The 13,310-nt window shown below is 38.8% G+C and overlaps 2 protein-coding genes across 5 annotated transcripts in view; both read left to right on the forward strand.

The window, feature by feature from the left end:
- The first annotated feature begins 396 nt into the window (after positions 1-396).
- On the forward strand, positions 397-3,342 carry LOC116060713. Its single transcript, XM_035999394.1, has 2 exons — positions 397-836; positions 2,843-3,342. Exons 1-2 carry the CDS (start codon positions 495-497, stop codon positions 3,170-3,172), a joined length of 672 nt encoding a protein of 223 aa, XP_035855287.1. The 5' UTR covers positions 397-494; the 3' UTR covers positions 3,173-3,342.
- Positions 3,343-4,819: 1,477 nt separating this feature from the next.
- The window catches only part of rufy2 (RUN and FYVE domain containing 2), a 29,728-nt gene continuing 21,237 nt past the window's right edge, over positions 4,820-13,310 (forward strand). The window contains exons 1-2 of one of the 4 annotated variants that reach the window (XM_031314372.2): positions 4,820-5,316; positions 7,332-7,645. In XM_031314372.2, the coding sequence (XP_031170232.1) occupies positions 7,570-7,645 (76 nt within the window). In that variant the 5' untranslated portion in view covers positions 4,820-5,316; positions 7,332-7,569. Of the gene's footprint in view, positions 5,317-6,434; positions 6,702-7,331; positions 7,646-10,582; positions 11,341-13,310 lie in introns of those variants that run through there. The other 3 variants (XM_031314373.2, XM_031314371.2, XM_031314375.2) reach the window with 3 other exon arrangements.

The raw sequence follows: 13,310 nt of genomic DNA on the forward strand, positions 1-13,310 counted from the left end.
ACTACCTTGACATATAGATTCTGATATTACTTTAAATGTGAACATTTTCAAACAGGCAGCGCAGACTGATTAAATGCCGACCGTTCACATAGGACAGGTAGAACAAGTATGCAATAATTTATTGTTAATTACATGAGTTCAAATGGTTAACAGACATGCTTTCAAGTTGTTTCTGTGTGTGATTTGTACGTTTGCATTTTCCATTTGGGGCTATAAAGCCAACTGTGGCACTGTATCACCATGTTTGGTTCTGTAGGTAAATGGAAGCTCTATCTATTCTAATTTAATATAAGACAATGTGATATATGTAAAATCATGTTTCTTTATTTTAATGTATTGTATTCAATGATAGCCTGTCAAAAACAATACGTCAATGGCAAAACTTTTATTTTGAATTAATGGATCTTCGCACTTCCTTCTGCCAGGAGAACGAACCTCAATCGTTGTCTGCCGACGAAAGGACTTCGCGATGAAGTAAATAAACAGAAAATAAAATGAATACTATTGAGAAGAAGCTAGCGGACTTGATACGTGAACACCCGAATTTATATGACCAATCACGGCGGGACTACAAAGACAATCTGAAGGGGCATTTGTCGTGGAGAGACATCGCAGACGACATGGGAAAGTCGGAGGAGGAGGTGAAATTGAAATGGAAAAATCTACGCGACAAGTTCTGTAAGGCGAAGAAGCGAATGGCCAAGAGAAGCTTCCCTCTGCTGACAGGCGACGAGAACCTGGTGGAGAGGCCCGTCCCGGTGCTGTACCACCAGCTAGCCTGGCTCAGCGCCTACGTCAAACCCAGAGTAGAAACTGGCAAGGGAGAGACCGACGAGGTTTGTGTCTGTCATCCGTTGATTGAAAATGTATTCACGTCTTTTTTTTTCTTTTTTTTTTACTTGGGCCTATGGAGACATAGCCACCACCACTGCTAACAATAGGCTGTAATAATCATATTTACACTCTGCTCTAATCTTATCTATATATAATATGGATTTATACCTGTATCCCTAACGCAAACTAAATTGATTTTTGTACAAACTAATCGCATGACAATATCCAGAGAGAGACCGACCGCACTGAGTTCATGACTGAGTTATGCTGCGTTCATGCCACCTGGGAATATCAGGGACCGCCCCCGTGATTACGTTGTTTTTCCGACTGCCAGCGTTCACATGGTCGGGAAGCGATGTTACGAATCCTACTATGGCCACGCCAAGACCCGCCCTTCAATAGCATTCACACACTACTATTGGCCAGGCGTCCGTGCCTACATGTACAGGTTCTATCCCCTGACCAATCCCCTAACCCTAACCACTCGAGGTCAAATGCCTAACCCCAACCAATGGAGCTGCTTCGTAGGGCGGGTCTTGGCGTGGCCATAGTGGGATTCGTAATTTTGCGGTCGGGAATGCGTGTTCTTCTCCTTCTGTTATATTGGCGTTTGGCATAACAACTTGTTGCATGACTGCCACCAATACAACGGTTGGCCGTAGCCTAGAGCAGCTGTGTGAAAACATGGAGGCCACAATAACAAAAGATTTGCTGCTGTTTTCTTATACGAGCATAGAAACAGCACATGGACAGGTGTTTGTTTGTGTTATCTGCAGGACAACCACGGATAAGGTGTTGTTTTTTTTTATACATGGGCCTATTTATGAATAATTTGAAACATGTTATGTTTCTTGGCAGAGGCATTTGTCCACAATAAACAGTTTATTGTCATTGAAATATGTTAAGTGAACCAAAGTCGCCTACATCAAACGTCAGTTGTCAACAACGTGTAGCAAAATCTGGCCTGAGTTTCCCACCTCTGATACCCACAGGAAGGGACGTGAATGGCGACGTTTTCACTCGGAAAAATGTTTTTCCGATGTCTATGAACGCAGCATTAGCTACATATGACGTCTGCCTCTCAGAATATCCGGGTTTACTTTTCAAAATAAAAGCACATCGTGGAAAACCGATAATCTTGAGTTAAAAATAAAATAAAAAAAACTTCTCTTGATGGAGTACAACACAGTGCAAATATGTTATTGTAGTAACTGTTTTTTAGTTATTTATTTGTTGATTATAATCTGCAGTAGGCTACCCCTTGTCTGGAATTTATAATCTTTTCTTTAGATATTTTAAAAATATTTATGTTAATTTGTAAATTGGTGGCAAGCATGTCAGCTGTCTTTTTTTATTTTAATGTTAGGGTTTCTTTTACAAACCTTTAGGGATTTTTTTCCATCCCACCTGTTCTTTTTTTAATGTGCTTTTTTAATGTTATTGTATACTGTATTTCTTCTTTTTTTATATGCACAAATAAAAGACATACAGAGATCAACAACCAATTTAGTCGGGACACAGCAAAAAAAAAGTAAAAGCTGACTGCAGTGCCATTGACTAATTGTGTGTATCAAAGCAGAAGAGCAAAATACTTTAGGTAAACAAAATATTTTTTGCCAAAATAACAAAATAAAAAAAAGGGGATGGATATCGGATTTTTGAGGCTGAAAGAGATATTGATACTTTTTTTTTTTATGTTGTCCGATATTCTTTTTTTTTTTTTAAATGAATTAATCAGTCCGGCCCTACTGAATTGTAGGAAATACAAAATAATACAAAATTGCTTATTTTTTTAAAATGTATTCATTTTTTATATTTTAAATAGTTTCTTTTTATCTGTAGACTTACAAAAAGTAGAAATCCTGGAATTCTGTTTTGTTCCCAGGAGGAGGTATAGGTTGTATAAGGGACTTTTATATATGTATGGCTGTGATTGCCAAAATAAATTTGAAGCTTGTTGTCTGTGTTAACCAGTAATGCTACTATTTGTTGTTGACATGCCACACAGGTAGCTGTAAGTGGCGAGGACGTGGAGAAAGAGCGAGATAAAGATGAGAAGGAGCAACAATGTCCCCTGCCTGTTGTTAGTACTAGCTTTTCTCTTGTGGAGTCCTGTCCAAACAATCATCAGGAGATGGGAGTCTCTCTTAAACGTAAAAGGCAAACCACCACAGAAACTGACATAAGCTCTGCAGATGCCCTGACCAACCTCAGAGATGAAGATGAACTGTTTCTGCTCAGCCTTCTGCCTTCACTGAAGAGGCTTACCATTAAAAAAAGAATGGAGGTACGGATGAAATTCCAGCAAGTGCTTTATGCTGCAGAGTTTGAGGACTAAAGGACTCATTAAAAGGCAATACAAATTGTATGATCAGTGTTAGTTGATTTTGGAATAATTATGATTATTCAAGCATTCAATCCTGTAAACAGATTTTTTTTAACCGTTATAACTTTAATATTTATTTTTGGATCGCCACTGCTATTAAAAATATCAATATGTAGATGTCTATAATTCAGTGTTGTCAGAGTTGTCCGTGTATCAAAAGCTTAATCCATTGGTTTGAAATCAGAGAACAGAAAAAGATCTCTCATTTTGAATGTAGGCGATGGAGCCACCCTTTTGTTACTAGTTAATAAATTAAATAAGTGAACAAATTAGGTACATGTGTGCAGTAAAATCTAATAAAATCAAATACAACAGCCCATGTGCATATGTTAACCTGGTAACTCAGAGTGATGAAAAATCTGAAAATTAGTTTCGACCCATTGCTGATTAACTTTTCTTTTGAAAATATCTACAGACAAAACACACAAATGCCACAATTACACAATATTACAACTACTTACACAGGTAAATCCTGTTAAACAGTACCAGCTCATATTACCATATATATAATAACAAAATAAATTCCAGACATTTTGAAATAACTGCAAATTATTTAACCTTGTAGCTACAAATGGTGAAAGTTAATAAACAGTCGTCAGTGTCTTCAAATTATATTTGTAGATAAGACAGAGCTCTCTGACGCTACGTAAATATATCTCCTTTCTCTTTCTGAAATAAGTCATTTCTACTGTATATATATTTTTTTTTTACAAATAAATATTTTCTTGATTTGGAAAAACAGTTTTTCGCTTCCTGTTATTTTTGCTAGTTTATAGATTTCAAAAAGGCACTCTGTAATCAAATCTAAAGGTAGTTGCTACTAAAATGTGTTGGTGTTTTACAATAGAGACAGTCTGTAATCCAGATGTACACGAATGGTCGCCCTATGTCCAAAATTCTTAAAACTAATCATAACCTGCTAGTTTTTCAATTTAGAAACACATTTTATTTTTTTATATATTTATATATATATTTTATAATAGTGCGAACTTTACAATTATATATGATGGTACATATTTTATTGCATTTATTGTATTTCTTATCATCTACCCAAGTGTACAATACTCAATACAATTTTGCTGATCTTTCTTTGTGTTGGTTTATAGGAAAGCATTAGCAGAATAAGCATTATCTTATTTCACTGAGAGTATGTTCCAGCTGCAGTGATACTACCGGTATTTCATTCTCTTAGCTGCAAAGTCATTCACTTACACACACACACACACACACACACACACACACACACACACACACACACACACACAAATCTCTGGTCTGTCTCAACAAGGACCTCCCTTTCTGTTCAGGGATTGGTTGGTAACAGCAGTCTTGACCCTCCTCTATTGCAGAAAGCACTGTTCACCAAAATGTGCATGTTTTCATTCATATTTTCATGTATCCCATTCATATGAGCAGTGTATTATGCTAATGTGTAGGTGGGGTGTATTTAGGAGTACAAGTCAGTGCCCCTCTCTCTCCTCTCCTCCTCACTGTATATATCCCTCTACATGCCTCTTCTGGACTACCTCTCCCCTCTTTGCTGTGTTACTCCCACACCCCACCCCCTCTCCCTGGCTTCCTGCTCTATTGTCATTGGGTGCTGTGTGGGGTGATGGTTGTGGTTTCTGTTGGTGATGTCTCCAGAGTGATGTTCCGGCTTACTGCTTCAGACCTGTAGAAGCTCATTTTGATTTAACAGCCTTGCAGCACCTCTAGATTTGATTAAATAAGATAGATAGATAGTGTGTTTTGAAAGAATATGTAAAATAACATATTAAGAAGACAACCCTTCATCTGTTCATCATCTCTGTGGCAGTAATGGTACCATCTGAAGTGTCCATCATGGGACATCTAGGAGCCACTCACTGCTGCCTGTAGCTGCCACAACTGGCCTGGGATTGACACCCTGAAGCTTGGAATGTACATTCTGCCAGGAAGTCGAGGAATCAAGCCCATCTTGAACAGTTTCCACAGAGTCATTGCCTCACACTCCATATACTGGATCAGAGCATAGACTTATCCTTTTTGGGACCAGACTACTGAGTGCTGACAAGCTGCAGAAATAAGGATCAAGTCTCTGCTTTCTACTGCCTGAGGTGAGATGCAATAATCGCATGATAACATATGTACATGTTCATAAGGGACGATGGTGTGAAACATATAGTTGGTATAATTACAGTATCTCTTCTGCTATTCTAGGACAGTATACTCACTGTTTCTTGTTTTCTGCGAATCAAAATGATATTAATAAATCACAGTATTGGAATCTGTGAGTGTAGCACCACTCCAGCACTGCTGCAGAATGAAAGGCTTGCTGTTATGACAAAACAGCATCTCTTCCTCCTATTGGTGGAAATGGGTACCACTAAAGGCTATTGATTTGTTGGTCCGGCTGTCTGTCATGTGGAAGGGTGTTCCTACAGTGATGAACATGGTCATATGGTACAAACATACCACCCTGGAAGTAGTGTTTGTTAAGGTGTGGTTCGGAGATGATGGGAGAGGAGAGAGTGAAGGAGGAAAGTGGATGCAGGGCGGCAGGAGAGAGATGTAAAAATGAGAAACTGAAAAAGAGACTGTCATGTGTACTTTTGATGTGCAGAAAAAAAAACTGCCATGCAGGCTGCAAGCATGCAGATTGTGAATTCAAGATATTGACATTGTTATGCTTTTTTCTCTTGCATCTTGATGAAAATATTAAATCGATTGCATTACATAAAAAAAACCATTTAAGCCCAAATGCTTATAGCATAACATAATTGTTGTTGTCCCTATTGGTGAATTCTTACATGTGACACAGTGTTAAAGGTACTCACAAACAGGCAGAAAATGTATGAACAGTCTCACAAAAGCACATGCAAACAAAAAGATTAAGAGGCTTACACATTTTTTTAGATGGTGAAACTTGTGATGTAGATAGGGCAGCAAACAGGGAGTAAAAAAAAAACAGGGGATATAAAGATACAGAGAAATTACGTGTGAGGCAGAAAACAGGTATAGGAGAATAAAACAAAAAACAAAACAAATGGACATCAACATCAAGGCAACAGCGGCCTGAATTATGAATTCTCTGCTAAATGCAGCCATTTAGTGAATGAACACAGGCAGTATAGAGTCAGCTGAGGGGAGCAAGAGACCAGTCATATGATCCGTGGTCAGCCCTCAGCTATTACAGAGAGAGAGAGAGAGAGAGAGAGAGAGAGAGAGAGAGAGAGAGAGAGAGAGAGAGAGAGAGAGTATGGCAAGCAGAGTAAGAGAGGCAGAACAAGAGGAAACAACAAAAAAGGGAAAGACACCAGTGGTCCTTGTAATGCAGTTTACTGTAGCTTCCATGCTACGACAGTTTCTCTTGCTGTGTGTTGTAATGGAGCTAGCATTCGTCAGTTGGTGAGGTCGCAGGCTTTTACCGCCCCCCTCTTACATCATGGTAAGGTGGAGGCCCACTGGATGCATTCCTCATAAGCTACCACTCGAAGAAAAGGTAAAACCTCCTCCTTCTATATTCTGTTTTATAATGTCAATTTTGGTAGTGACTATACAATTTTTGCATTAAATCAAGATTTAAGATTTTAAGTTTAGCGGGAAGAACTTTTTGGCATATATTGTTTATGACAGTGAAAGGTCTCATCCTGTGGTGTATGTGTTTACAGTGTTTGTTTGAATCAGTGAGGATAAATGGGAGGCAAAGATGCAACTAATCATTGAGTCTAATTACACAAGTACATTTTGGGGCAATATAGTAGCCTGATAATCAGACTGAATAGCCATTTTGTTTATCTTATTCTTTAATTATATGCCTGGAACCAGGCTTAAAATGCAAATGGTTAGTTGTTTTTCAAAACAGCAATTCTTGTCCATCTCAATATTGTGTGCATCCTGCTGGGCCAGCGGCTACACCTGTACCTGGCTTGTGCCCAGCTAGGGATGTTTGGACAGTTAACAAAGTTGGGTTGTGCAATGTAATGTTTGGAGTTATCATTGTTTTGTGTAGGCTACACCAGACAGGAGCAATTATAGCAAAAGCATTTGTATTCCCTGGATTTTTTTGATACACTCTTCTCTAATCTTCTTGCTTCTAAGATCTTATTCTGTCTCCACTGTTTTTCTCTAGGCTGTCTTGCGCATCTTAGCAGAAGCCCAGCACATCCTGAGACTGTGACCAAACTGGAAAACACCAAATTTGAGGGTCATCTGGTTCCAGGGAATCAGAAAAATCCAAATAAACTTGAAAGTGCCGCAGCAGCGTAACAGGAAACAGACCAGAGGGAGCCACTTCAGGACTCAGGGATCTGCTTGATTTACTATCCTTTTTACAACAAGACAGTGGGCAGAGGAGAGTACCACTCACCATGTACTCCCCTCAGAGTCTCCACCGCTGGGGCATCACTCATAGTGAGAGTATGGAGCGGTTAGCCTACAGCCAGGGTAGGTTATTTGTGTTATTTGAATTAATAACCCTATCTATTATATGATGATAACTCCTGTCAACTCCTACTGCAATCTGGTCTCATACAATGTTCTGTAATGACTTGAACAACAGTTCCATACCGATCAGTGTTCATATCACTGCACTGAAACAAAGCATCTATCCTGTCTGCAGTTCACTCATGTCTATTGTAATACATTAAAGCAAAAAAAATCCAATTTTAATTGTTTTCACTCTGACCCTAACACTTATAATTTAAGGTATCCATAGGCCTAATGTCAGCGAAAGTTAATTAAGCGTGCATATGATTAAATGAAGCATCATCCTAGTTCTGCCGGGGCACTGAAGTCCTACAGGTGATCAGGATCAGCTGACTTTTACATTTAAACAAGTCGCCAACAAATCAAGACAGTGAGGCAGCCTTTATAGACTGACAAGCTTTAAAGGTTGTGAATTGTTGTGAATTATTCATGTGTTGCTAAGTTCTTTATACTAATACCATTTTCAAACCATTTTCAAACACAAAAAAACCCCACACATTTTCCTGGTTCCAGCTTTGACAAATGTAAATATTGGCTTGTTGTCTTAGTCCTGATAGTAAACTGAATATCTTTGGATTTTAGACTGCTGATCAGACACATCCAGCATTTAAAGATGTCAACTTGACCTTTGGGAAATGATGATGGGCTTTTTTCACAATTCTGACATTTTATAGGCTAAAATAATAAGCCAAATAATCAAGGACATAATCAACAGATTGATTTTGATAACTGATAATGGAAATAATAATTAGTTGCAGCCATACAAACAGGTTTCCAAATGCCGACTCAGCCTGACTCTCTTCATGTACTTCTTCCTCATCTTTACTGGTGCCTGTGTGGGTGTTTATTGTTTCCACTGTTGTGCTTCTAAATTCTACTGAATTCTGTTTTGCATTGCTATTAAAGGAATTTCCTCTGTGGGTTCAACATACTACACGTTGGAAACACTGAGATCACCATGTGTCCAAATTCCCCCAGCAGAACCCCACCCACATAAGAAATTATGGACAAGCCACCAATTAAACTTTATTTTTAATAAATTAATTTAATTTAAAGAAATCACAAAATGCTATTCATTAATGTAACTGTTTAATTATATTATCTGTATTTGGTATTTATTATTAATGTATTTAAAAATAAAGATAAAGACATTTTGCCTAAAATTTTAGACTTGAAAAACATATGTAATAGGTTTTTGCCATAAAATATTATTACTAAGTTGAATGTTATTACCAAAATGACCAAACATACAGTGGTGGAGGAAGTATTCAGATCCTTTTCTCAGATAAAAGTGCATAAATATTAATAGGGAAACGTACTTAAAGTATCAAGAGTAAAAGTAGCCTACGCAGAGCAAAATATGCACCCTGTGACTGTTAGACAATTATATATTTTTTATTAAAGTGGCTATATGTAACTTTCAGTTTGTGTTGATTCTAGCGGCCGCTTTGGACAAAAGCGGTAGTGTTTTTACCACACCTGCTGTCGTAAAGGTCTTGTCTTTACGGTGCTGTATTGCCCACCGTAGATTACTGAGTTAGCGTTACGGGGAGGTATAGTCGCAATTAGTATTTTGCTCAACCAGAAAATCATTCATTTACAATAAGAGAATACATTACAGATGCATCGTTGCATACAGTAACTTAGCCTACTTTGGATGTATCTAAGCTAAACCGGCTATCACTGTCACTGCGTCACGAGCCAAAGCATTAACAGTTTGTTGTAGTAATAACTTATATAGCGTATTACATGAAACCCAAGGACTCTTTACAGGGGGACAAGGGAAAAGAAAATAGTAGGCCAACACAAACACGGACTGAAAATAGCCTAAATAAAAACCGAGCGCTAAATGGAAGGCTACTGGTGTCCAACCACATCCCGCATTGTAAAGTTATTTTATGAATGAAATAGACATTGAACATACCTGAGGGCCAATTCGGGGACGTTTTTGAATCATTTACAATCCCGTATTTCTGTTGAAAGTCCCACCGAGATTGACTTGGTTTCGCCCGTTGCCTGTCACTTTCCTTTTTAGCTTTTAGATGTTCTTCATTTAATTTCCTTTTTTTCTGTGATGGTCCTGCCCCAGTATCAGCCATAACTAGGCCTACAACAGATAACTTATAAAATAAAACTAAAATACAATTAGGCTTATATGAAGAAATCTGCTACCTTTTACCTGGCTGGATACAAAAACACAGCTGGCTTTTCTGGTGTTACGCCGAAATCTGTGACCCTTCAGAATGTGTGCTCTGTAGCGCCGTCTACCTGCCATAAATCATTTTAGGACTTCATGGGAAAAATCAACCCGGACAAAGACTATAATAAAAACTATATAAAAATAGCATTCTTTTCACTGTTAGTCTCGTTTGCTGTTAGAGGTCATTTATGATCATCAGATGAAAAATTACACAGTTTCAGAAACATTTCAAAGTTACATATAGTAACTTTAATATGAAAGTAGCATTTTCACCGTTTTAGTTGTTGAGGTGGAGATAATTAACTATTTCATAGGCTACTGTTTGTTAATTTCAATCTATAACAACGTATCATATTTTATAAGCTCATCATATGTTTTATAGGCTATGTAGGGTTAAGTAGCCTAACTATAATTGTCAAAATAAGTAAAGTACCTACAATATTAATGGAAGCACTCAAGTAAAGTACAAAGAAATACCTCAAATGAATGTAAAGTAAATGTATTAGTTACATTCCACCCTTGCAGAAACATTACCGACCTTAGAGGGAGCTACATCTATTCAATGCTGGACTTTCTATTTTTATTCACATATCTTTGCTGTCTGGGCCCACTTGTCTCCAAGACACACAGTATCATCCTCTAACCGCAGCCATGCAGTTCTCACTTCCAGCAGCAGGGGGCGGCACGTCTACAACGCAGCAGCTACTGAAATCATTACGTAGTGCTGCCTTTTGTGTGTCTTGTGAGCCTGTTGACACCGCCCCTCCGGAGGGTGCAGCGGGACTATCAGAAGCCAACTGTCGGTTAGGTCTGCTGGCTGTAAACAAATCTCTACAACACCATGATGTACGGAATAAACTTGTATCCCAAGCAGCAGCTGTCCGCGCTGTCGCCGCCGTTGCCAACGTTCACCATGTAGACCGACGCCTACAGTTTACAGTCCGGTAACGTTACGACGATTGATTGTTAATTTTAGCCAGACCTGTCATTGCTTTGGCCGGTGCTATCACAGGTATTTTTATGCTACGGTTGTCATAATGGTCGCCGAGTGAATTGTACATCAGAGCTAGTTCGCCAACGGTTAGCAAACCGTATGAATTTGGCTGTTTTCGTGCCGACCAGCACCAGCTATAATAATTTCAGAGGTACATGAACATGGCATCACCCGCAGAGCACGACCTGGCTCTGTCTGAAGCGGACAGCAGCAAGGAGAAAGTTCAGGTGTTTGGGATTTTGAGGCTGCAGGAGGAGAAATCTGGTGTTGGGGATAAAGCTAACAGTAGCAGCACGATGAGAGGAGGAGTCGGTGGTGGTGGTGGAGGAGACGGGCGATGGCAGGCTCCTATCTTCGCGTTGGCCAGGAAAGCATCCGAGACCATTTCAGGAAGCATTCACGTCCTGCCCAAAGTGTCGGAGCACAGGACGTCTCTGCCCGGGGACTGGACAGTGCAAGGTAGAGTATTATCAGCGTTAGGGGTCGTGAGGCTTATGAAGGGAGTGTCTGGTTATAATAACTCAGTCTGAAGACACTCAGTAACTGATTGTTTTAGGGACACATGAGGAAATGTGACCTAACCTGACTGTGCTTATCAGTCTCTTTACACAAAGCAGTCCTCATGTCTTCAGGAACAATCAATCATTCAGTCAGCTGCTGATGGAGCACAGTTAATAGTTCCAGCTGGTGTGCAGATGTACCAGTGTGACAATCCTAGCTAGTACATCTCCTCCTTTCTCTTTCATATCTTACATTACCTCATCATCACCCTGTGTGTGTGGCCAATTGATTTTTCATAGATCAGTGCTGTTCTCATGCTTTGATGGTACGTCCTCATTCGTTAGTGTTAGCAGTGATACTGGAGCTGTGCACAACTTAACTGCCCAAAGCATCACATGCTGCTCTGGTGCAAATGGAAGAAAAAAAAATTCTGTCTTTCTTTTTTCCTTGGGGGGTTATTGCCATGCTTAGTGCATGAACTGTTTGTGGATTGTGTGTTATATATATATTGCTGCTGCCTTGACAGTACTACAAGGTCAGTAACTTTGTAGAATATGATTATTTTCTCGTTTAATCAATTAATTTGTCTGTAAAATGTCTATCACAATTTTCCAGTGATTGATATCTTGTTTGGTCTGACTTACAGTCCAAAACCCCATTACATAAACACAGAAAAGCAGCAAATAATCACATTTAGGAAGGTGGAACCTGGCATTTTGCTTGACAAGTGAATCATACTATTAAATTGGTTCATAATATTTGCTGCCTAATTTTCTGTCGAGCACATTTTCTCTTGTTTTAGCAGATTTTAGTGTGCCCATCAGCCAGTGTCTCTGTCAGTAGTCTCCACACACTCACAACTATATTTAGTTTGTGACACATTTCAAGTGTCCATACAGATGTGTATTTGAGTTATGTATAAAATAATTTGAAACAACTAAACAGTCTTTTCAGGCATTCAGTGCAACAAGACTTCCTGATTGTTCGACTGTTTGTTTTTCTTTTCTTTTAACCCGAACACTGGAAATTAATTTAGGAGAATGACCTTTTAAGGACAATTTTAAATCTCCATTAATTGCACTAAAACTTAAATCACCACTTAAACATCCAGACACGTTAGTGTTTTAGCTTTTTTTTTTTTTTTTTTAAATATCAACGATTGAAGCACTTTAGTAGAAGTCACATGGTGAGACAGGCAGTCAAAGGGTTACTGTTTTTTCCTCATATCCTCAGGGCTCACCGCTTAAGGGCACAAGTCTCGCTGCTTCCAAGAAATCATCTGTTGATTTGTCAGCATCTCTGCCTCTGGGCCAACCTGCAGGGGCAATTAAAGCTCTTTTACATTGCTAAGCAACATCTGTGCACTTTTTCACCTGACATTATTCTGACCTGCTCTGGTGTTTGGCTACACATTAACCCAGGGGTCTATGTGTAGATCATTTAAAAGCATAGCTCCGTGGGAGGTTATAGTCTCAGGTTTTGGAGTTTGTCTATAATGGAAATGTTTAATACCATGTATTTTTGTGTCTAAAAAAACATTTCCAAGCTAAATAATAATTTTCAGGTTTGAAAGAGTGATTATACTTTTGTTCGCGTATATACATTCTGATCTGTTAGGGTGGACTCTTCTTCCACTTGTTTTTTTTTTTTTTTTTAAATACTTTTTAATCTGATGATTTGTGTGGCTGCACTGACCTGACACAGAAATGCAAATGAGCATTCTGTTTTTAGGGTGGATTCTGCCTTCAAACCACTTAGGTAACATTTACTGTACATCCCTAGTGAGCATGTTTCTGGTAATGACAAGTTGTAAGACATTAACCTGGCTGACTCAGTTGTATCCCTCAGATAAAAACCCTACAATCCTACTTAGTTTCCTGAATATGTCTGCAAGGTATAATAACTGGGTTGGATAGTCATAAGCCCTT

This window comes from Sander lucioperca, chromosome 3, assembly GCF_008315115.2.
Source record: "Sander lucioperca isolate FBNREF2018 chromosome 3, SLUC_FBN_1.2, whole genome shotgun sequence".
In the NCBI taxonomy this organism is placed as follows: domain Eukaryota; kingdom Metazoa; phylum Chordata; class Actinopteri; order Perciformes; family Percidae; genus Sander; species Sander lucioperca.